This window comes from Protopterus annectens, chromosome 11.part0 (assembly GCF_019279795.1).
Source record: "Protopterus annectens isolate FY-2018-M chromosome 11.part0, PAN1.0, whole genome shotgun sequence".
NCBI lineage: Eukaryota > Metazoa > Chordata > Ceratodontiformes > Protopteridae > Protopterus > Protopterus annectens.
The window spans coordinates 452,641,396-452,667,681 of record NC_056745.1 but is presented as its reverse complement, the minus strand read 5'-3'; the positions used below and the strand labels follow the sequence as shown (position 1 = coordinate 452,667,681).

The 26,286-nt window shown below is 37.4% G+C and overlaps 1 protein-coding gene across 1 annotated transcript in view; it reads left to right on the top strand.

The window, feature by feature from the left end:
• The first annotated feature begins 1,102 nt into the window (after nt 1–1,102).
• Nucleotides 1,103–26,286, top strand: part of LOC122814953 (lens epithelium-derived growth factor-like) — a 668,706-nt gene continuing 643,522 nt past the window's right edge. Inside the window, exons 1-2 of the mRNA XM_044087212.1 lie at nt 1,103–1,328; nt 4,609–4,735. Coding sequence (XP_043943147.1) covers nt 1,317–1,328; nt 4,609–4,735 — 139 coding nt within the window. The 5' untranslated portion in view covers nt 1,103–1,316. The remainder of the gene's footprint in view (nt 1,329–4,608; nt 4,736–26,286) is intronic.

Sequence of the window (26,286 nt, the reverse complement as noted above, 5' to 3'; positions counted from 1 at the left end):
TATATATATATATTTATATGGGAATCAGTATTTAAGTTGACTGTCATTAAAGTCACATCTCTTTAGTAACTTTACTTGGGACAACTGTGAATGGATGGTTGACAAGTGTGCGAGATCACCACATTAACAGGTTTGGGGAATTTTCCCTGTCTCTAATATTGTGTGATCTTAGAGTTAGAATATTAATTTCACAGGAGGTGCAGGGGTCTTGCCCCCCTGTAAAAGACATTGTTTTATTGTTGCATTCTCTGAAGATATTTCTCAGAGAATGTGGGGTCCAGTGTCAGTATTTTTTGTATTATTATTTTGTGTCAATGTATATAGATATATACGTGTATATATATATATATATATATATATATATATATATATATATATATATATATATATATATATATATATATATATATATATATATATATCAGAGATGGGAAAACAAGCTGTGAAGCAGCCCACCATGTGCTGCTGATCCTCACTGATGTTTGTGACAGCATATATTGAGTATTTGTTTGGCGTGAGGATCGCATGTTTTATACTTCATTCAATCTGACAATGGGCTGTGTGACAGAAGTTCATAAAACATGACAAATCAGAATACTTTTCCATTATAAGGTTAGAACAAGGGGCCATCACTGCCTTCATTTTATAACTGGGTATAATAACAAAGACAGAGAATATATGCATGCTTTATAGTTTGAATGGGCAACACTGATTTACACCTTGGAGTTATGAAAAATGTTTATTACAGCTGAAAAGCAGTGACTTGCCCAGCAATGCTGCAGCAGTAATTTAAGCATTAAATTAACTGAAATACCATTTAAGTTCTCTACTGTTTGGCATGCTGTTTATAAAACTTTCTTACACTGCTTAACCATCTTTTAAACTAATGGGTGGTGACAGACTGAAAAGGGGTATAGTTGGAATCATCCTTGAAGTGAAATAAGCAGCTTCACTTGCCAAGGGTGTACACAGCAGGCCTATGTCTTTAAAACATTGCCAGGTTTAGTATTGTCTTTCCCAAGTCCCTCCTTCGCTGCAGCTCTTGTTTAATATTAAGGAGATAGACTGAACCAAAGGGACACATTCCAGAGGTGGACAGGAAGTGAAATGCAATTCCAGGGAACAGCTTGATGCTACAGGGCAGAGAGACAAGCATCACAAAGGGAGCTAGGGAGGGATTTATCTTTTGTCTTTGAGCAGTGTTTACTTGCAATGTCTGAAGAACTGAAGATGCTTAAGAATTATGCCTGATCATACTTCCAGATAATGTGGTTGTACTCTGTGAGACACACGTGTGAAGACTGAAGCAGAGGGTTATGAAGTTGGAGGTAAGAAGCTAATGCCTGCAGATGTGATTAGCAGAGGGCAGTTAATTTAGCATTATTCCCATCTTACTGAAGTGAGATCTGTGGAAGTATTTACATGTGCAGGCTTAGTTAATTCTCCCAGATCTTTGCTTCCGCCCTGTTGTGATTGTCTGCACAGCAGCTAGAGAGGTTTCTTTTTTGCCTGTGTTATTTTAAATGTGGCAACAATGATTTGGGGTCATACTGTATTCTTGGGCTGTGTAGAGGCTGAATCCTAGTCTCCTCTTTTCCCTTAGTGAGTCTGCTGTTATAGTTTTTGAATCGAAGGTACATTGACATTGTGTTAGACTTTTGGATGTAAGCCTGCTTTCCCAGTCTTCAGATTTTAAATATTTTCGTATGACATGTTTTGACCTGCTTTTCTTTCTGTTTTTGATTTTTTTCTTGTCATGGCTTGTACGGTACAAATATATTAAGGAGGGCATAATTTCTTTTTGGTTTGACTAAGCTGCTTCTGCAAGTACATTTTGCAGTAATAAATGTAGTCTTAAGTTCTTCCTGCAAGCACACCGCTCTGTATTAATAGACTTTGCTGCATACTATTCTAGCATTTACTTAAAAGGGTTAATTATGTGACTGCTACAGGTCTTTAAAAGCTACTTAATGCGAAAAGGTGCAGTGTTACCTTTTGCTTTTTTCTGTAATGCATGTTTGCCTTTCATATTTCAGTTGTAGAGGGCGGACCTTCAAGTCTTGCTTATTTGCACTTCTTGTCCATGTTACTGCATTACACCTGGTATAGTGAGGTGTGATGTCTTGACTGCCAGTCTGTTGTATTGATACCTGTTGGAATACAGTTACTTCCCTGAGTTCAGCAACCCTAATACTATATCATCCTTCTATTACCTACAGCCTTCTATTGTTATTTAAGATTTTTAAGTTTTTTCTTTGGAATGCAGTATTGAGAAAGGCCTGTAGCAGGAGAACAGACAAATATGTCCTGTGCAGACAGTTGGTTAGGCCTTATTTGGATTACTGTATGTAGTTCAGAAGCCTCCCTACTCCCAATGGGCTCCTAGAAGCAGTCAGTCTAACGGTTTCAGTGGAGAGATTTGGATAGGCTAGAAGTGAAGTGATACATTGGAGGCTCCCAAAAACAGTAAAGTGTCTATGCGAGAAACCACGCAGAAAATAATCTAATATGTATATCCTCATAGAAAGGAGGTACAGAGATGTGATAAAAGTACCTCAAGGAGTCTGCAGAGTGCAAGAGGGTGCTGTCTTTTTTTTTTTTTTAATGACAAAGTGCTGTATGCGCTCAAGAGGGCTACATTTATAGGCAGAGTGTGGAAAATTTCAGTGAAGTGTGATGGATACATGAAGCAGAGTTTAAGAAGAGATTGTGGTTTGAACATCACCAAGGGAATTTTAAGACTGCATGGGAGATACACAAGGCAGTTCTGAGTGGGAAAGGTAAGTTGTTGGTTAAAAATGAGCCATAATGCTTTCACTCGGTAAAAAAATGCAAACCACATAGACCTACCAGTCTTTCTTTGTCCTCAGAATTTTGACTTAGTTGAAGATGGTAATTCTGTCTACTTCTGCTAATGGGACAGATATGTTGCATTGCAGGATAACAAGAGTATAAACTTTATGAATGGATATTATGCCAGAGGTAGTTTTCAGGCCAAGAAGACAGAGGGCAATTGATTTTAATCTCATGCACTGCTTGTTGTAGGAACTATGTTTTAAAGTGTTTCCATTTCATTAATTCCTGATTAATTGTTGCACTGCATGCCACTAGCCATTCATTCTGTGTTCCCATCTGCTCACACTACTCATAGAAGATGAAGCACTGTACTGTACTAGTTTAGTTTTACTAGTTTTACAAATCTTTCTTCAGACTCCTCCTGACCCCCCTCCCATCCTCCATTACTGGAACTAACCTTGTTTCATCATGAGGAGGCTGTGCTCCTCTTCTCTGTTCCCCGATATTTGTCTGAAAAACAAAAAACACTAAAGAGTACTGGAGTTAGAATTGACTCATGTAGTGCTCCACTAGTCATTTTCTTTCTTTCTGACCTTGCCCCTTTCACTGCAGCTCAGTGCACCCTACCTTTCAGCTATATACCTGTCAGTTTCCTCAGTTATGATCCTACTGCCACCAATCTAATGCTCTCAGGTTCAACTGTAACATAATTATAAAACTGGATTATATAATCAAAGGTTTCCCAGTATCCCATCAGCTGTAGTAATATGAGGCTGAGAATATCTACTATATAACTTTGTAATATCACAAATTGCAGTACTGATGTACATTCCATTTTCAAAGGCCTTTTGCCATCCTAGAATTGGGCATTTGAGTGAAAGTGAACACTTGATAATCTCTTGTGCATCTGTCTGGGCATCTCTGAGTGAGAGGCAAAGTATTCTGTGCATAATCCAGTGTTACTGATTCATCAGTCCTTTGGTGATATTGGTTGTCACAAGCTGCACCTGGCAAACATACTTTACGTATGACCTTAGCCATTGTTTTTTTTAATCCTGGGCACAGACCTTGGAAGAGCATATAGAGTATTTTTTTTTTTTTTTTTGGGCTAATATTGCGTAATTCTGCTGCTTCTTGTTTTGTTTGACCTAAGTTGATAAGTTGTTAGTCAAAGGGTGTGATTCCTCATGGATGCTGGCACCCTGAAGGTATACATTTACATTTGCATATACATATACTTATCATTTCCTGCATTAGTATTTGACTTTACAGAAGAATGTCTTGGGACCAGTCAAGTGACTTTTCTTTTGCAGTATTAAGAAGGTTCAGCAGAATAAAGGTTTTAGAGATTCTGCCTTGCCAGGACAATAGTCCTTTATTGTAAAGTAACATCCTGTTTCTCCCTGGAATGGTAAGATGAGTTTGTTACAGAAGTAAGAGTATTTTCAAAAGTCCAGTCCTATGAAGACTTTATCCCTTTAGTTTTGTTGTACAAGTTAACTGCCCTTTTTGTATACAGTTAAAATCTCTTAGACTCTGTATCCTGCAAAAAAAAAAAAACAAAACACTTGTCCTGTCATTGTAGTGCTGTTGAGGGTGTGTAGTTTTTATCTTATCTTTATTTCACCCTTCGGTACACTGACCTTGATGAAGTCCCTGTTGATCCTGATGAAAGGAGGAACTGATTTTATGCTTGGCTGATGATTAAGTTGTTCATCAGTCTTATTTGTTTCCTTTTGCTGAAAATGTGTCTGATTTCTTGGTGTGCTTGGCAAAAAAAACATGGATTACATGCATTGTATGTCTTTATAGGTACCTGAATCCTTTGAGGAGGTTGCTGTCACTTTCTCTAATGAGGAATGGATGACATTAAGTGAACAACAGAGGGAGCTTCACAGAGAGGTGATGGTACAAAATTATGAAACTATGCTTTCAGTAGGTAAGTACAGTCTTAAGAAATAAAATTTTCATTCTGATAGGGGTAATATTGCTTTGGAATGATCTAACATGAAAATGACATACTTAGAATACTACTAGCAATGGACAAATTAAACAATAAAAACTGTCAGTATGGTCCCACTTACTTTGCAGAGTTTTACTGGTGTCCAGGGACTGTACGTTCTCTTGTCTGTGTCCTGTACATTCTCAATATCGGTTATTAATTGTCTGACAGCATTTTATTTCGGGTGGGCTTTATTCTTTCATAACATAGCACAATATCCATTAAATATTGTGAACAGCAACTGCGAAAACGAAAAGTAAAATGTAATGGCATTAAGCTGTGTCATTGTCCCATGGTGGTGCAGTGGTTAGTGTTTGTCATCTCACAGCAAGAGGCTCTCCGGTTTGATTCTTGGCTGGAATGCCTTCTGTGCAGAGTCTGCATGTCCTCTCCATGGTCGAATTCACTTTAAAAGACATGCAGGTAGGTGCATGCTTGAGTGGGTGTGCCTTCCTTGAAGGCTGGGCACCGGGCTGGCAACTCGACACCGTAAAAATTCACTGCCAATCATTAGTGGACTGGAGTTCCGCTGTGGCGACCCCTAACTGGGAAAAGCCGAAAGACAGTTTATGTATTTATACATTTCACTTATTGGGAAGTGTCCAAATTTGCTCCTTTTCAGTGTATTCCTGAGAAGAAAAGCTGCTAAAAGCCACTGTGTGATAAAATTATAACATACAAGAACTAAAAAAGGGTGATACCAATCGTTTGCTAAATGCACATAAACCCAGGGATTTAGAAACGTTGCTTCCACAATTATAGTCAATCCAACACTGTCTACAATGTGTGTAAGACAAGCCTGTAAGCTGATTAATAATGCATGTGGCCAGGCTGATAGATGGGATGAGGAGTTGCTCATCAGGTCTACAGTATGGACCCATGGGATGAGCATTTTAGACCAACTTGCTGCCACTGTAAAGTACAACCAGCTATTGTAAATAGAGATAGAGCACAACCCTCTAAGATAGTCCTTGAGAAACCATTCACAAAGATGGTAATGCTGACGTGCTGATCTATTATTGTAACTCAAGGTTATAGATGTTCAGAAAAATATCTTCTGGAAGAAGTGGAAGTGTGGCTAAGGATGGAAGATAAAGGTGGTGGCAGGGTCAAAGAAACTGACAGAAGACTGCAAAAGGAGTTGATAGACAAATCAAGTGTACAGAAGACAATTCAGAGGGGGAATGAGACCGATATCGGTCTAAAGTATGAGAACTTAGAAAAAGTGAAACACAGGATAGGTGGGATACAGAAAAGTAAAATGATTTACCAAACTACACTAGACCTGACAGAGTTTAATCAGTATACCTGCACTATAATGTCATAAAGAAAAGGAGGAAGGATGAAGAAGAAGAAAAAAAAAACACCTGTTCAGCCCTGAAGGAAATTGAATCATCAACCCTTTTCAGTTATACTCCACCCAGCACTTCCGTAACAAGGTAAGAGGGTTTCAGTGGCACACATAGCAGGTGATTTTTATACATATTCACAGAAAGGAAGCAGAAAAAAATACAGGCCTCAGTGGATTTGAACCCATAGCCCTCTTCATTGATACCCTACCTAGTATTGCATTTACAAGGTGAGCCACAGAAGCATTCATACTGAAGATGTCAGTGAAGCATGTAGCAGATTGTTACACATTTACAGGATGGAAGTAGAAAAGTAAAATAAATAAATACAGACCTATGGAATATTGAACACCTGGCCCTCTTTGTTTTGAAGTCTTCATTCACTTAACAAGCTGAGCCACAGAAGCAGTCATGCTGAAGAATGTTGCGCATTAACAGAATGGAGTCAAATAAGTTTAAAAAAATCCTATAACTGTGAGAGAATTTGAACCCTTCACTCTATGCACTGATACTATACAAATAATTTCTTAACAAGTTGAATCATTGAAGCAGTCAGACTAAAGGCATACTTAAGCTTTAACCTATTTCAAATGTGGCTGTTACACAATGATACAGCTCATTTGTGCATTTGATGGCAGCCAAAACAAATTTAGGTAGTAGACAGTAGTCTGACTAGGGTGGGGTGAGCGGGGCAACTACCTTGGGTGCAAAGTGTTGGGAGGGTGTGACCACCTGATCCTGATCTGTAACCGGTATTGCATTTGTGATCAAGACTGAGCACTGTTAGTCTGTGTGTGTGTGTGTGTGTGTGTGTGTGTGTGTGTGTGTGTGTGTGTGTGTGTGGTCTAAACTGTATAAAAAAAAAAAAAAAAGGCTTCTTTCCTTTTTTTTTTTTTTTTTTTCCTAACTAAAACCTGAAAGCAGTAGTGCTCCCTGCTGGCAGAGTACAAACTGTAGTGTATCAAGCAGCTGTTAACAGTTTAGGCCACACATTGTGAGCGCTACAGCACTTGGGCTTGAATTCAGTGGAGCGAGGTTGAGAGCAGGGCACAGAATTGGGACCTTAATGGCTGGGTGGGGGTGGCGTGTTGTGCTTCTGGCTACCTAGCTAGAAGGAATGTCCATTTTTTTCTAGTTTTGCTTTTCAATGGAAGAGCTGGGGGGCATGGATTTGTAAAAGTTAATATGGCATGGATCTGTAATAATTAATACAGTAAGTTATTTTTATGCTGTTCACTTGTAGAGCTGAGGGCATGGGGTGCTGGTTCATGGTACTGGCACAGGGTGCTGGTTGAGCCGGCTACACTTATGGTAGTAGATGGCAGTGATTGGACTTAATCTTTACTTTACAGTGAGTAGTGTGCCATTCTTTGTTGGTTGTACATGGACATGAAAGGTGCTCTTTGTGACCTGTTGCACACAGTAAGATAAAATAATATGTGATTTAGAAGGCTATATGGGCATGTGTATGGTGTATTTGTCAATTTCTTGAAAAGATTAGACCAATTTGTTTGGTGGAAGTAGGAAGTGGAGGGGAAGAGGTGAACAAATAAGGAATGAGCAAGATGGAGGTGGGTAGGAGGGAAATCTACTTTTTGTGGGACTGGTACCCATTTTATATTTGTGAAGAGAAGGGTAAGTGGAGGAAGGAATTAGGGAAAGTCTGAGGAAGGTAAGAGGGTTACGTTAGACAGCAGAGGAAGACAGACATGATTGATAGAGTGTATAGTAACATACTGCATTAGGGGGAACACAATGGTAAAGGAGACCTCAAACAAACAAAGAAAAGACAATGTTGTAGGGAGGATTGAATGACCCACAGGGGTTGGTATGGACACATAAGGGACAGGTTGGCGGGTAGGATTGATTGTTCACAGTTACTGACTCTGACAGCTGAGACATAGTGGAAGATTACTCATCACCCTAGGTACTGTCAATGCCTGGTACTGGCTCAGATGATGGAGACAGTGCTGGGCAGGGCTGTGACTCTGAGTCAAGGGAGTAGGTTCTCCAGTTGGCTGATTCAGGCACTCAACATCCTTTCTATGATGTCCCCCACAGTCTCTTCTGTCAGCTGCTGATGGTTGACAAAGCCATCACTTCCATTCACACTGCTACTGGTAGGTACAACTATACCAGCTTCAGGTGTATGGCTATCTGAAGCAGGTGGTGTAGGTTGGGTAGGTGGTCTGGAGGCAACTGTGGAAGGCTGGAACTATGATGTGTTGGGGGTTTCTGGTAGTGGTTTGGGTGCTGCTGCTTCTTGTGAGGAGCTGACAGGCTTTGCCGGTGAGATGGGTTGTTGTGCTGTTGCATATAATAATGATAAAAGAAAGAGAGAAAATAATGCAAAATAAATATATGTAAGAGGATAGAGACAAAGGGGAGTCGGGAGAAATACAAATACAATGAAACTGAAGTTATTATATGCTGAAACTGATACATTAAAACATAATAAAGTTGTTGACCCAAAAACTACTAATGGATTTAACAAGCTTGTTAGTATCTATAAATGTACACTGTGACACTCTTCTTATGTAAATTAAGAAGATGTTGAGGCTTGGATGTTTAAGTAGTTTATTGTATACAAATGCATCAGGATGGATGGCAGGAACATTAAACTTAAAACAAACCATCTAACTAACTGTCTGATTACATACTTGCATGCACACAGTCTGGCTGCTCACTCAAAATGGCACTGTTGCTTGCACATGCTCAGTACTTCTATGCATGTGTTGACTCACTGGAAAGCTTCTTAAAGGTATATCACACACTCTGATCTACATCCTCCCTCTTTATGAAGTTTTTCATATAAACAATGACATTTGAATAGGCATACAATTTATACAGACACTAATAAAGAAAGACAGTCATGTCCAGGTTGCTGTGTATCTGGAACTAGGTTTCGAGATGTGACCTGATCTCGTGACATAATAAGACTGGGTTTAGCAACAGGGACAATCACTGGGGAATGTTCTGCTTGAGTAGTTTCAGGGATTTTCTCAGGAATGGGGATTGCTGATGGAATGTTCTCTGGAACAGGAACATTGGACAAGTCACTTTGAGAACTATAGTCTTTGTTACAGGCAAGATGCCTGTGTGTGGACACTGGTAACATGCCTCCACTTTCATCTGAATTTCACTCCTTGTGATTCCACAATGTATGATCTCAGCTCTTGACACAAATGTAGTTTGCTGGTTTTATCATAGTAAGACTTCTGGGACAGATGCTTCAACAGTTGGGCTTTTACTGCTTTGTTGTTCTTAGCACACAGAACCAATAAATTCCTGCTGATTAGTAGTGTGGTTCTGGTTTGTCTCGACATAAGTCTCTGGGCAGGTGAACCAAAATGATTATAGCTAGGAATGTTTCTGAGATTTAACAAGTTGAGAAAAACATCAGTATTACCACATCTGAATTTGTCTGACAGCTGTTTTGCACTTTGAACTACATGTTCAGCCAAGTTGTTGGACTGAGGGTATTCAGGACTACTCGTAATATGAACAAAGTCCCACTCTTCTGCAAATTTCTTGAACTGCTGACTAGTAATCTATGCACTATTGTTAGAAATAACTTTTCACAGACTACCATGGACAGAAAAATGAAGCTTCAACTTAGTAATGACAGTACTGGAAGTTAAGTTGGGAAGTAGGTCAGTCTTGAACCAATTTGAATAAGAGTCTACTAACACTAAGTAATGTTGACTATTCCATTCAAACATGTCTGTGCTACTGTCAACCAAGGTAGTACAGGAATCTGGCTTAACTAAAGTGGTTCTTTTTGTTGATGTGGCTTTGTACTATTACATACTGAACAAGATGAAAGTACTTTCTCAATATCTCTTGACATAGAAGGCCAGAATGTTAGACCTCTCACCCTTCTTTTGGTAGAATGAGTTCCTGGGTGGCCATGATGCAAGATCTAAATGTACTCTTGTTGCAAGGACTTTGGATCAATCACTTTTGGACCTTTCATGATGATACCAATATCTGACAGAATCTCATCTCTGTATAGAAAATAAGGTTGCACTTCTACTGGTAAACAAGATTGCTTTAAAGGCCACCCTTGACTGACAAAGTGGTTGAGCTTCTGGGGAATTGGATCTGAAGCTGTGTGAGTTTTGAGCTTATCAAGATGTGTGGAAGAAAAAAATCTCACTTCCATAACCTGAAAATCAAATTGCTCATTGTTATGCTGTAGAATTTCAGCAAGATAAGGAAGTTTGCCTTTTGTGTAAAGAAGACTGAAGTTGTACATTTGCAATTTGAGCATTGTGTGTTGCAATGTAGCTGGAGCTGTATGCATAGGATTTCTCAAAATAATAAGTGGTTGGTGATCAGTTTCGATCTGGATAGGTCAACCATAAATATAATCATGAAACTTTGAACATGCAAACACAGTTGCCAAAAGCTCTTTGTCAGTCTGGCCATATTGAATCTTGGTCGGGGTAAGAATTCTCAGTGCATAGGCTACTGGTCTACCCTCTTGAAGAATGACTGCACCTAGACCAAACATAGAAGCATCACAGGAAAAAGTAACTGGTTTGTGAACATCGTACTAGCTGAGAGTTGGTGGGTTAGAAATTTTCTGTTTCAGGGTATCAAATACTCTTTGGTGCTGTTCTGACCATGACCAAATTACATGTTTGCATGTCAGCTCTGTGAGTGGTGCTGAAAGTTAGCTTAAATTTGGGATGAACTTGCCTAGATAGTTGACTATGCCAAGAAAATGTTGTAGGGCTTGGACATTGTCTAGAGCTGGCATCTTGAGAATGGCTGTTTGCTTTAAAGGATCTGATTGTAAACCTGAACTGGTAAATAAGTGACCAACATAACTAACTTTTTGTAGCCTGAATTTTCACTTCTGAGGATTTGGCTTAAGATTCACTTCACGTGCTCTTTCCACAACTATTTTGAAATTTCTGTCATGTTCAGCTTCACTATTGCCTCCTGCTAGAATATCATCTACTATAATAGCAGAAGAAAATGTGCTCCATTGCATGCTGAAGGACTTCACTGGCAGAATTTATTCGAAATGGCATTTTCAGAAATGTGTATCTTCCAAATGGTGTACCAAATGAGGATAACAGTAAAGATATTTGGTCAAGCAAAATTTGCTAAAATGGACTCTTTGCATCTAAGACAGAAAAAACAGTGACATTTGGCATGAGGGCAGCAACCTCTTCAACTGTGTGCATTGGATGTTGACTTTTTAATGCTTTGTTCAGATCTCTTGGATAAATACATATTCTGATATCATCTGAGCTTTTCTTATGAGCTACTGCCATGGAGAATGCCCATTCAGTAGGTTCTTCTGCTGGACAAATAACTCCTAGCCGCATCATTTTGTTTATCTTGGCTTTGACCCTGCTCGCATAGCTACTGGAACTTTCTGTGCTGGTCTGATTAATTGGGCAGACCTCTGGGTCTAGCTAGCACACAACTGGTAGTTTTCCCAGCCTGTCTGCAAAAATATCAGCATACTCAGAAAAAATAGTTTGGGCAGAATTTGAGCTGTTGTCATGCAGGCTTACATGGTGAACTTATTTAAGTGAAAGCAGTCCCAATTTCAAACTATCTCTGAGGCCTAATAATGACTATACGTGTCTCTTGACTATGAAAAATTGCAAGTCATAGCTGTTCCCAGCAGAGTAACATGAAAGCACTACTGAGCCTTCGGTTTGAATCTCTTTACACCATAAGCAACAAGCTTCACACACTTTGTCAAATCAAGTTGTTCTGCAGCTTTTATGATAGAAAATGTTTCTATGGGACTACCATTAATCCAAACAGTACAAAAGATCTGAAGAAGGCTTGAAAAAGCTGAAAGCGCTTGTCCATTGTTTACATCAGAAGGGTTCTTCACTTTTATGTTCGTTTTTTCTGTTTTTATGACATCCATGTTTTAAAGCTGTAGAATTACAATGCCACTTGACTTTTACAACAGCAAAGCTCTATATTTACAACAGCAAAGCTCTATATTTCATATATTGTGGATTCAACATGGTAAAAGCCTGTTATTGAAGCTGTTGTTTTGAAGCTGTGTCTTCACCATTTTGGTTGTTTAGCAAGTTTTGAATACTCAGATGAAATACTAATACTTGTGGTGCAACACTCTTCCAATATTTACAACAGTACAAAAGATCTCATTCTTTCCCCACAAATCTACTGCATTGACTGTTTCAACAATCACACACACCATCAACATAAAAAGTAGGGTCGCAGATTTCTAATTGATCAACTTGCCTCTTGGAATGCCCTCTTTTAATAAAAGAATGTGCCTTATTTGATTTACAAAACCTTTTGAAATGATTCTACTTATTGCAAGAATGACACTGCTGACCAAAATCTAAGCATTTTTCTCTTTTGGGGTTCATGATTTCCACCACAGTTATGACAGTTGATTATGAAGCTAGGTGAGGGCACATGTTTTTGACTTTGCTGACTCACCCTTATGCTTCACTGAGAATGCCCTGGAATTTGCTGGAAAGACTCTGGGTTTCCCAGGAACTGTTACAGGACCTGCAGCAACTACCATGTGCTTAGGCCTTTTTCTTTTAACTATGTGCTGTATACTGTCACCATGAGCTTTTTCTGTGCCTTCCGCAGCTATTCTCATTTGTAAGTATACGTGTGTGCTTTTCTGTTAGATCATATATCTGACAAATCTCAATGGCCTTATTCAACATTAAATCACTATCTTGAACAAAATCTTTCTCACTGTGTCATTATTAATAACACACACAAGCCTGTCTTTTATTAACTCATCTCTCAAATCACCAAATCTGCACATTTTAGCTTTGTTTCTCAAGTCAGTTATATGTGCTGCAAAGGTTTCACCAGGTTTTTGATCCCTTGTGTAAAATAAGTGCCTTTCCATTGTAATATTTGCTTAAGGGTTACACATTTCTCTAAATTTATAAGTTTTCAGGGTATTCCCTTGTTTCAGCTGGAACCACTATATGATTGTCTTCCACCTCCCCTGCAAACACAGCAGGTGCATACACAAATGAACACTCTCTTTCAGTGGCCTTTGAACCAGCTAAATTAAGCAGAATAAATACCTTTGTATGTGTGTCTTTGTCAGGAAAAGCAGCCTGTATGAAAATTAAATTCCTGCTCAAACACTCCAATTTTCTATAATATTGTTAACAAACACAAGTACGGGTCTGCAAAAACCTTCTACCATGCCCACAGATTATAGTAAAACACAATGCAAAATTGGCCCTTGTAATTCTATGTATGAACATTCACACACACCAGGTACTTGTAATAATATTCAAATGCACAATACACTCTCTGAAATACTGTACTTTGCAAAATATTTATTTATTTTATTTATTTGAAATTTGTTGACTGGGAATGTCTGACTGAGTTTGTGCCCTTTTTCAGCAGAGACCTGGGGAGAAAAGCTCCACAAAGCATTACATACACTATAAAAATGTTTTCAAACAGTACAGTATACATGAGATAATATATGCTTGGGTTCCCACTTGTAGTATGAGAGTTTAAAAGGTGTTTATAAAAAAGGCAATACAACAATATGTTAAAAGTCATTCATATATCTCCAATACGTAAGGACTTCAACATTTAGAGGGGAAGTAATGACAATTAACTCAGAGTTTAAGATAAGAGTACAGAAAGTACTGTATATCAAATATTGGTTCTTACAGACAACCGTATGTACATCAGTAATCAGAAGCAGAGGGGAAACTGATAGAGAGAGCAGGTGATTAGAAAAAGGTAAAGTGTCAAGAGAAAATAAAATGGGGGTGGCTATGGGTAAAAAGGAAAATTAGAGATTTTTTTAAATTTATAAATAAGAGAGGAGAGCAGTAGTAGTTAGAATCAAGTGAAATAAGTTGGAGAGCAGTAGTAGTTAGAATCAAGTGAAATAAGTTGGGAGTAAGTTAAATGGGAAAAGAAGGGAGGGAAGTAAATATGAGTAATGGAGAAATTTAGTGAAAAAGGTAAGAGTTCTGTCGCTAGAATTACGTATGAATTGAGAAGGGACTGTATGCAACGGGGGGGGGGTCAGGTGATTAAGTTCACGGTGGTTGTGTACAGGAGCAAGTCCAGGTATTTGTAAAGTGGACTTTTAGGGCAATTTTAAATGGGTGGGGCATTGTGATCTGATTGTTAAAGGTAGCTTATTCTAGCGTGTAGAGGAAAGATAGTTGTAGAGAGTTTCACCAATTGAGTTTTTAGGTTTGTAGATGTCAGGGAGGTTTTGGCTGGTGCTTCTAAGTTTTCTGGTTGGGATTTAATAATTTAAGATGCTAGAAATGTTAGGGTAGAAGGAGGGTTTGTAGAGGATGGAGTGGATAATAAAGTTGATAGAAAAGAAGTTGATTGGGGAACTCAAGCCAGTTAAGTGTTTTCAAGGCCAGGCAGTGATGGGATTTAGGTTGAGTGTTGGCAGAAAATCTAGCTATTTTGTGATATGTATTTTCCATCTTATTCAGTAGTGTTGCTTGTAGGTTAGTGAGGATTTGGGAGCCATAGATGAGACAGGCTATGAGATAAGCAAGAGAGAGTAGCTGTCTTGCCTCTGGTGTGAGATATCTTTTGTTATGGTATAGTAAGTCAAGCTTTTGATAACTATTTTTGATACAGTAATTTATATGAAGGTCAGACTTTAGTTTATTATCGATTATGACCTCTAGTAGTTTGGTATGGGATTCAACATTGATGGTGGTGATGTCTAATGAGGTGATAGTGAAGGCTGAGGTGTTATGAGAGAGTGATTTAGGCCGAAATAGAAGTAGTTTAGTTTTCTTAGCATTGACTATTAGCTGGTTATTGGTAAGCCAAGTCTCAATATTTGTGAAAGTTTGCTGGGTTTTGGAAAGCAGGTCGGAGAAATAATCAGAGAAGGTGATGACTGTAGAATCATCCGCATACTGGATGAGAGTTGAGTTGAGTAAGGATTTATAAAGATTGTTGGTAAAAATGTGTAGAAGAGGTCCTAAGATGGAGCCTTGGGGAACACCTGTGGTGACTGGCAGAGGTAGGGGACAGTGTAGAAAGCTATCTAACAGATTCTTGCAGATTGGACAGGTAGCTGCTGAACCAAGAGGTAGTGGATGGTGACAGATTAAGTTCTCTTACTTTAGAAATGAGTAAAGGATGAGACACAGTATTGAATGCCTTGGATAAGTTCAGGAATAGGCAAGAGTCTAGTTTATTGTCTCTGGATTGCGCAACTGAATTGGTATAAGTGATGAGAGCAGTGGGAGTACTATGGTTCGGTCGAAAACTATGTGAGTTGGTATTAAAAGGTTTTCTAGTAATAGGTGGCATAATAATTGTGCATGGATGCATTTTTTCCACAACTTTTTTTTGAGAGTTGAGAGAGAATAGCTATAGGCCTAAAATTGGAAATTTATGTAGATTTTCCTCCTTTATGGATGGGGATAGTATAGAATTTTTCCCAGATAGATGGAACAGTAAATTCAGACAGTGAGCAGTTTATCGGAATAGATATGGGGTATGCAATGGAACAGGCGGCTATTTTTAGGAAGTATGGTGGCAAGTTGTCAGATGGAGAGCATGGCTTTAGGTTCTGAAGATGTTTTTTGATATAGGCAGTTGATACAGGTTGAAGAGAAAGTGTTTTTTGGGGATTCAGGTGTTTTTCAGAGTGAGGACTAGATGAATCAGAAGCAAGGGTGAGGGAGAAGTTAGGAAGAGATCTGGAGCTAGAAGGCAGTAAATTACTGATGGTGTTGATGAAAAAGGAATTGAACTGGGTGGCTATTTCTGTGGAAGACAGGGTAGGGTCACGGTTAGGAGATGGTGGGTTACCTGGATGTATGATGTGGTTGACTTCTACAAGTCCCTAGGGTTACTATTGTGATTAGAGATGGATTGTGCACAGAAGTTTCTTTTATAAGATACTAAGTTCTTTATATTTTTGTAAGTCTGAAGGATATTTTGATTTAGTCCATTTTTCCACGCCATAACTTTGCAAAATAACTGCACTGTAATACTGCACACATTTGCAAACACTTTGCATACTTCAGATATTTTGAATAGCTTTAGTTAATACAAAACAGTAGCACATAGCAAAAAAAATGATTGTTTCCCTTTGTACATTTTATGCAATTCAGATAGTTTCAAAAATTTTTGTAATTATTTTGAATATTTTTATCAATATGTCGCAGTTTCAGACATTTTGTTCAATAAGAACTTCATTTTGAGCATTCTGAGTGCTTCGTTTATATTTGTAGCAAAAGAAATTCTTTCAGCAAGTTTTAGTCCCTAGAATTTATTTCTGATCTGTTTTGCAAGTTGTTTGAGCAGTAGGGATGACCCACTGTTATATATTCCTCCAACTTTAATCGGTTGCCTCATGGCTGTAACTCTGGATCCCATTCTGATACCATGTCGCTCTTTTTATGTGCATTAAGAAAATGTTGAGGCTTGGGTGTTCATTTAAGTAGCTTATTGTATACAAATACATCAGGATGGATGGCAGGAACATTAAACTTAAACTATCTAACAGAGTGGCTACATACATACAGTACTTGCATGCTCACACTCTGGCTACTCACTCAAAATGGCACTGTTGCTTGCACATGCTCAGTACTTATATGCATGTGCTGACTCACTGGGAAGCTTCATAAAGGTATATTACACACACTCTGATCTACACACTGGACCTGATCCAACAGCCTTCATCATGTGCATTTTGACAGGGGATTAATGTGCTGAGGTAGTTAGATAACATAACAGGTGCTTGAATCAGAGATGCAGTACTTATATCTGAGACTAATGTACGTATACAGAGGAAACATGCTGCTCTGACACAGATATTTCACTCACAGATAATGGACAAAGGAAACAATTGCTATTTTTCTATTGAAACATGCCCAGTCAACTAATAATGATGATCTTACATATTCTGAGTCATGTGATGCTATAGTTATACTATTGAGACAGAAAAATAAGCCTGAAATATTTTTCAGGATAACACAATTGTGTGGCAGGGGGATTGAACCCACAGGCATCTTTGGAGAACAGAGCATTACATATAACCCACTTGTCCACCTAAACAACAAGATGTTTACCACCTAAACAACAAGATGCCTGCACAAACACACTGGTAATACTGTTACCTTTGAGCCATGGCAGTAATGATAGAAGTGGCACTGGTGTATGAAAGTTAATACATTTTTAGAATGAATCTCTACTGCTGCTGATATTAGAAGACAAGACATTATTGAGCATGTATGCTCATCCCAGTGCTCTTTAAGACACTCCAGTCTGAACCTATGCAGCTGCTTATTCCTGTTGATCTCTTCACTGGCTATAGAATTAAAATAAGCAGTGTGTGATATTTGTAGAAGGTGTGCAGAGCTAATTTAAAGTCTAACCTTGTATAACACCTCTATCTACAATACGTAGTTTGTGCCTGCTATCTAACTTCATCCTCGTATTGCAGATCAGGATTCTGCTGCCTCATGTGACTGTAATGGGGACAGCACTGCTTCCCATTGTGTGGAATGCCAGTTGCATGGGTGATGCCTAGATGAAATTGTTCCAGACTTCGGCCTTGTACTGAGGCTGTTCATAATCCTCATGAAATAGCCAGAGAAATACTTTTGTCTTCTCCATACACAACGTCTGTGCTCTAAAAGAAGAACTAACCTCTCCTTCTCCAACTATTATGGCTCACCATGAAGATGTCATAAACCTGGTATTCGTGTCATGTTTCACTTGTCCCATCTGTCACATGACTATGAGCATTGAGAGACATCTCATTTGTGATGATGTATGGCAAAGTCAGAAACTATGCATAACTTCTCAATGGCAACTTAGTGTGAAGCATGGCAGCCCTCAATGCCAGTGTTGGTACTCAGACAATATGCTCTACGTTGACTCCATGTCCAGGTGGTTAAGTGTATGACAGTTCACCTCCCACAAAATAAAATGTTGACCACTTGTGTGTGCAGTGCTGACCACAGAGATCCAGGAATGTACATGGCATTGAGTAGAAATTTGCAAGATGTTTGTCAAGTGTGCTTATTATGCAACTTAGATTCAGAAGCAGTAATGAACTGAGCGCAAATTAGAGTAATTATCATGGACAGACAGGTGAGTGTACATAACAAGCAGAGAGCCTAAACATGGTAAGGAAGAAGCTTTGGAGCACAAACCTCTAGGCAGGATGGTGATTCATCCAGTGCACTTCCTAGTAGAGGCAGTTCCCTTCCTCACCTGTTCAGATTTTAATAACCGTGCTGTTCCCTTTGTATATTTTTAGTTGGTTTACCGTATGCACAGCCTAGTGCTGGTTTTCGACACACTGACACTATTTCTGTACATGTGTGTGTGTGTGTGTGTGTGTGTGTGTGTGTGTGTGTGTGTGTGTGTGTGTATATATGTAAATATATATGCATTGTGATGTGTGTGTGTGTGTATGTATGTATTGTGTGTACACGTGTGTACGTGTATGTATTGTGTGTGTGTATATGCATGGTCTAAATTTGAAAAAAATTCAAAATGATCGCTGTAAACCACGAAAATGCAGATAATCGATGTCTGTTTTGTGAGATCTCGGTACAGTGAAGATCGGAAAATTTGCCCTTTACTCACTGTAGGGCAATCTCAGAGTTGGTATATAAAATTAGTGCGCAGCCCCCCACAATACAGTATTCAATTATCGGCATTTTTGCTGTTTACAGCGATCGACATTTTGAACTTTCGTTCAAATAATATAGACCCTATATGCATACACACATATATATATATATATATATATATATATATATATATATATATATATATATATATATATATATATGTGTATGTATAATGTATTATATATAAATAAATACATATAAGTACTATGTCTGCATATGTATTTTATATGCTTTTTTTTTTCCAGGAGTCACTTTGAACACCTTTGGACATAGCATCTGCAAAGAGAGCTTCCTGCAAATAGGTTCATAGGTAGGTACTAGGCTATCGGCCCTAGGGCCTATACAAGCCTAGCCAAAAAGGTACCCTGGCTTTCGCAACCCAAGAAAATTATTTTCCTGTGCCCCTGTTGAGCAGAGCTGCAGAGGTGATCCCCTGGGTGAATTTCCTATTTCCCATCCAGTCATCAAGATTTTTCTTGGAGTGCTAATGAGGAGCTTTGTTTGATATAGACAGGTAGTTTTTTTCCAGAGTATGTGAAGTCTCTGGGACAGGAATCTATATCTCCAGCATGTTCTGTTTATTGTGGTGACAAGGGTTAGGTCCCTAGAGTGTGCAGCTCGGAGGGATTGGGATTTCTTTAAGTGGAGCATGTCCAACAGCTCTGGGTTTGACATAGCTTTGTATGTTAGGCAGAGATCGCCTCTGAGCAGGTGATATGCGACTGAGTAAAGCTGGAGTTGTTTGAGACTGTCTGCGTAGGGCATCCGTTTGAGGCTAGTAATCCTCTTTGCGAGGTATTTCTGTGGTCTTTCCAGTTGTTGTAGATGTCTTGTGAGGTACATACCAAAAGAGGCATTGTACTCTATAATGGGTCTAATGAGTGATGAGTAGAGGGGAACAATGACCTCTTTTTTCCTGGATGAGAAGCCTGTTGTGATGAGGTGTGCCACGTAGAAGGATTTCCTGACTACTGTGGTAATATGATGATCAAAGGAGAGCCTACTACCTGTGTCCCAAGGTCTCTGATCACACTTTCGGTTTTAAGTAAACTACCACCTATGTGGTAGCTCATGGGTACAGAGTTTTTACCAAAGGGGATGACAATGCACTTTTTGGCATTGAGCTTGAGGCCATGGCTTTGACAACAGCCATCTGCCTCAGTGAGGCCCTTTTGCAGGATGTCCACATCGTTAGGAGTTTCAATTATGGCTCCTATTTTGCAGTCATCTGTGAACTTCATTAGCCAAAGACCTTCTGTGTTAGCCTGTACTTCAGAAAAGTAGATACCAAACAGGAGAGGACCCAGGACTGAACCCTGTAGTACTCCACTTATCACTGGTCTCAAGTCGGATTTGGAGTCTGCTACTTTCACAGTGTGGGTTCTGTCAGTGAGCCAGTTGGCAACCTATCTTGTGACATAGGGATACCTAGTTTAGTGAGTTTATCTATAATTCCAGAGTGGGGGGGTGGTGTCAAAAGCCTTGGCGAGATCTAGGTAGGCTGTGTGAACCAACTTACCCTTGTCTACGGCTTTGGTGACTGCTTCAAAGAAGTCAATCAGATTTAGGAGACATGATCTGCCTTTTACAAACCCAAACTGGGTGGGGTCCAGAGTTTGGAGATTATCAGTGTCTTAAGTTCCATGATGATATGTTCCATGGCCTTGCAGACCAGGCTCATTAGGCTAATGGGATGGTATTTCTCAGGTCCGTGGTGGCTCCCCTTTTGTGGAGTGGGATAATCATCGCTGTGCGCCATTCAATGGGCACAATGCCTGAGGTGAGGCTATGATTGAACATGGTGCTTAGGTGGCATGCCAGTTCATTCTGTAGTTCATGTAGAACGCAACCTAGGATGTTGTCAGGTCCCATGGATGCTGTGTTCTTGGCTTTGGAGAGTGTGGTTTTTATCTGTGCAACCATGATTACAGAATCATAAATATACATTTAGTATAGCTGCAGCAACCCTTAATATAATTCTGTGGTTTATTCTGTCTGAATATCAGTATATGGTCAAGTTCAAATGTATTGCAAGCATTGCTCCATTGTCTGGCATTTAAACTTTTCTGAATCCCTTTGGTATCCTATTTTGCCTCATTATCATACACAGCATGTCATTGTATAGCAAGATTGATTACATTATTTGACTAACCACATCATGTAACATGGTTTTCTGAATCAAACACACCCTACACCTGACTGCTTGTCTTAGAAATTCATTTTGCATGATGCAATGAAGTTTTCTGTATTCAGGTCAGAAACGTGTTCCTGCATTTATATACATTTCTTATGAGTGTCACCTCTGACATATGTAATGTATATTGTCACATCATAAGAGTCCTATTAACAGTGATTTAGTTAGATTTTCTGATCAGAGGTGGTTACTTGGTAGCTTTCCTTTAGGCTTAGTGAGTAGAATGGATAAAATTTAGTAAAGTAAGGAAGGGTAATAAGCAGGATAAGGACATAAACAGAGTAGAAAAATCAGAGCAGAGGGATATCAGGTGGTAGCTAATAGCTTTTTAGAAAGTGTGTGTGTGAAGGAGGAGGAGATGGGAGGTGGTGACTAAGAGGCAGATAAACAAGACATTAGAAAAAGTATTTTATGGTGAAATATGAGCACTGATGTATTACAGAGACACTGCATGATACCACATATGCCATTGTCATCTAAAGATGAGCACTACTTAGTAAATGCCTTGATTGTAAGGAGATGACATCAGTTCTGGATTTCTGGCACTAAGTACTTCCATAGCTTGGATTTAGAGCAGGGGAAGTAGGCATCTCCATATCTGTTTAGTGATTGCACATCACTACAGTGGCTGTTTTGATCTTGGTGCTTTCTTGTGGCAGCCTCTTTGAACTGTAGGGTGGGTATGAATTCTGTGGTGAATTTTTCTGACTGCAGAGAGGTGGTTTATGTAAAGGTGACTTCAAAGCAGTGGGCAGTTTAGATATTCAGACAATACAGTAGTGATTTTGAATGTGGATGAGCTGTAGACGTCAGTATTTTATGATAGGTCCCTTTTTTATAGAAAGTGAAGAAATGTTGCCGAGAAATATGTGACTGAATGCTTGGGAAGTAGAAAGATGTTTGCAACATTTGGGATATAATATTGAAATAATGTGCATAGTCGTAGACACAAAATGATGGGTTTCTTCCTCTTAGGGTTTACTGTCTAGACTGAGCAACAGCACATCTGGAAACCAAACTGCTTGGCCTACATAGTACTAGTCTGCATAGAGTTAAAGGTGTCGATATTATAAGAAATGGTGTCTTATGTTATATCCTTCCCTTTTTAGAAGCAAAATACTTTACAGTTGTGAGGTAGCAGTAACAGTAGACAAATAACACACATTTTGTACTGTTCCAGTACTTTATTTTATTTGTTGACTTGGACAGTCTTTCTGGGTGTTGCCCATTTTCAGCAGGGAGAAAATCCCTATGATAAGAGAGGAGGACAACTAAATGTGTGATATATATAATCTTTTTCTTCTTCTTTCGGCTTTATCCCGGTTAGATCACCTGTCCGCACATTGAATGGCAGTGAAGTTTTACGGTGTCGAGTTGCCAGCCCGGCTAACCTTCCACAGAAGGCACACTCACACGCACACCTAGGGCCAATTTAGAGTGTCCAATCCACCTGCAGCATGTCTTTGGGATGTGGGAGGGAAACCCACGCCACAGGGAGGACATGCAGACTCAGAAGGCACCCCAGCCGAGGATCGAACCGGAGAACCTCTTGCTGTGAGGTGGCAATGCTAACCACTGCACCACCGTGGCCGCCCTAAATGTGTGATATATATAATAAAATGGTAAAATTAAGGTATGGCGGAGTTGAAAATAAAACCTCCTGAACAGAAATTAAAATGAACATCTATATACTATAATCAGTAGAATGTGTAGTTAGACTGCAGATATCCGGCACTGAACAGAAAAGATGGTCAAGCAAGAATGAGTGAGAAAAAAAGTAGAAAGAAAGGTTTAAACTGTGGAGATGAGAGTGAATGAGGAGAAATATAAGTGAAATGATCAATAAAAGATTCAGCAGTTTGTGTAGCAAGTGACACCATCATTGCATATGCATATCCAGTTTATACTCAAGTCAATTTTTTTCAACTTTTTGAATGCAAACCTGTGAGCGGGTCCTCCAAAAAATTCAGCATGCTTGTTCCACAGCTTAGATCCAACCTAAACATAAAATCACTGTACTGGTTGTTTGGTCTAGTAGTTATGAGAAACATGACATAACTCTGGTGTATACTATTTAATGATAGAGTGACCTTCTGGACATCTTGTAGTAGTATATAAAATGCGTTGTGCCAGTCAGAGCTGAATAGCAGCAATGTGAAGATTCTGTTCAAGCCATTGGGCATTCTCTTTTGCTAGACAGCAGTGTGACCTGATATGGATGTTGGTTACAACTTTAGCTGCTTTGTTTTTTGTTTTTTCAAATTTAAGTTAGGCAGATTACAACTTGATTAAGATGCTATAAATGTACAAAATATTTGACGATAGAATTGGCTCAAGCTATAATTATGCATATATGTTCTTTTAGAAAGGGTTAATCTCTGTAATAATCTAGGTTTATGGTTGCCTTCTTTTTTTTTTTTCAAAATTATTTTATTGCATTTAAGTTAAGATAGCAGAATATAACAAAATAAATAAAAACATTTTGCAAATTGAATATAAAAATACATATTTCAATAAAAAGAAAACAAAATAAACTATTTACATTTTATTTATATATATATATATATATATATATATATATATATATATATATATATATATATATATATATATATATATATATTGCCTGAGACTAAAATATATAGCAACACAAGCTAATTTAAGGGATTAAATATCAAATAAGTTAAGTAAAACTAAGATGAAAAAGTTTCAGTGAGGCCAAATACTTTCAGCCAAGGATTGTCTTTAAGTTTGTTAGAAAATATTCTGTTCTTTTTAGTTGCCATTTCTTTGATAGCAATGTCTTTTAAAGATAAAGGAAATTCTTCAAATTGTGGCGATAAAGATTTCTTCCACTTTCTTGTGATGATTTTCCTGACCACGGCAAGAGTTGTCCAAGTTATGTATAAAAAGTCTTATTTCGGACTTTTAATCTCTATAATATTGAATACCATTAGCTCTTTTGCAAGTGTGAAAGAATTGGACCACAATGCTTTAAGAAAATCAGGAATGTTTCTCCAAAATCCAAACTTAGGACAATCAAAAAAACATGTACGACCAGTTGGCATTGCAGTAGTTTTTATATCTCCAGCATTCAACTTCAAAATAACCTATCTACTGTATTAGAGGTCAAAAAAGCTCTTTAAATAAATTTCCAAGTAAATATTCTCCAATATAAAGACCAGGAAGTGCTTGAAATAGAAATAATAATATATATTTTTGTTACAATCAGTTAAAGGAGTTTGTTGTTCTTTTGTAATGAAATTCCAAAATATATCATTCAAAAATACTAAAATCAATTGCTAATGTTGTGTAATGTGGAAATCAAGCTATTAATTTCCTGGTCTTTATAAATTTTATTTAAAATTTTTAACAATTTTGGAAATCCATTGCCTATAGAATTGGATATATTAGAGAATTTAGTGTGAATTAAAGTAATAACTGATTGCAAATGAGATGACTCTAGTATCAATATTAAAGTCTATAATCAATGATTTAATTTTTAATCCATGAAAGCATTGATGTCAGCAAAATAATTGTTTTTTCCCATTTATTTAGTATATGAACTGAAACATTATTTGTAAGATTTTATATTAAGGAAAATGGAATAAGAGTCTTAATTCAAAATTTAGAATTTGAATTATTTGAGATTATTTTTTTTAAAGCTCTTTAAAATTTGATTAATATGATTTTATTTTGTAGGAAGATAAATAGTAATTTGTATATAATTACATATAAATGTACAGAAGGGATTGTAGAATTTGTGATTATTAAAATTTAATATTTTCAATTTATTCATATTAAACACTTGATAGTGTAAAATTTTCCAGTTCATAATATAATTATCTAGCCAATTAAAACTAGTTTAAAATATTGTTTTGTATATATATCTAGTAGGAAAGTTAATGTCTCCAGAGTTTCAAAGTCTACAATCTTCAAATGTAATAATTTGTTCTAAGAGATAATTAGATTAGTTATTGAAGATATGATTTTCTGTTGTTAAAATTTAAAGTTTCTTCAGTATCTTTTAATTTCTAAGTAAAGCAGAGTAGTAGGTTCTTCATCAATTGTCTTATGATCTAAGTTTAATAAAATGTCCCTATTAATAAGAAAGTAATTAGATTTAGAATTATTAAAATTATAATTTGAAATGGGTCTATAACATATTTCAGTCTTTTCATGTATTATTTGAATTTTGGAGAGTTAATAAAATGTCATCAGAAAATAGCATCATTTTTGAGTTATATTCTTGATTAATCTCTAAGCCCTGAATCTTTTGAGTCAGCTATTGAAATTTTTATGATTTTAATTAACTAAGTTGAATAGTACAGGAGAAAGGGGACATCCTTATTTAGTTCCTTTTCTTATTTTTGTGACATTTGAGGTTATTGGACCCAGTTTTACATGAGATTTGTTATTATCAATGAATTTTAGCATTGAAACAAATTGGGGGTGGGGGGGGAATCAAACTGAATTAAAACTTTGAAGAAATTCCAGTGTAAAGAATAATTTTTTTTAATATCTAAACTAATAAAGAGAGATTTGTGTTTTATTTTATTAACATCAATGAGAGTAAAAATATCAAAAAAAACTATCAGATGTTTGTTTCTTATAAATAAAACTGGATTGATGTAATCCAATTAAACTAGGTAAAGCTGTTTTCAATCTGTGTGCTAAAATGGATATCAAAATTTTATAATCTATATTTAATAAGGATGTGGGTTTATATGCAGAACGTAATTGAGGGTTCTTCCTTTTTGATTGGTGTAATTAAGGAAAATGTGTAAGATGGAGGTAGATTTTCTAGGTTTTGGGCATCTATCATGATTTTGTGCAGGTGTACTAATTTTTTGAGAAAATAATTTTGTATAGTTCTGGGGTAATACCATAATTTCCAGGATCCTTGTTACATTTCATCATTTTTATTTTCTGATTTATTTCCTGAAGTGTTTATGGGTCTTAATAAATCATTTTTTTTAATGGAGAGACTTATGTAATGAAAAATTGATCAACTTCAGATGTTATATCTATTTCTTTATTTGTAACATTTTGATTTTGAGATATCTAATAAGTTCTAAACGCTTCTAAGATGTATTCAATGTCTATATATTTATTGTTTGTTACTGGATTTTTTATTTCATTAATATTATTATTATTACTTTGAAATAGGATCATTTTTATAACATTTTTAGATGTTAAAGAGATCTGGAATAAGAAGCTATTTTTAGTTTTATGTTGGTAGTTCAGTTTTGTGTGATATAAATTCATTAAATTTATTATTAAGGAGTTTTATTTCCT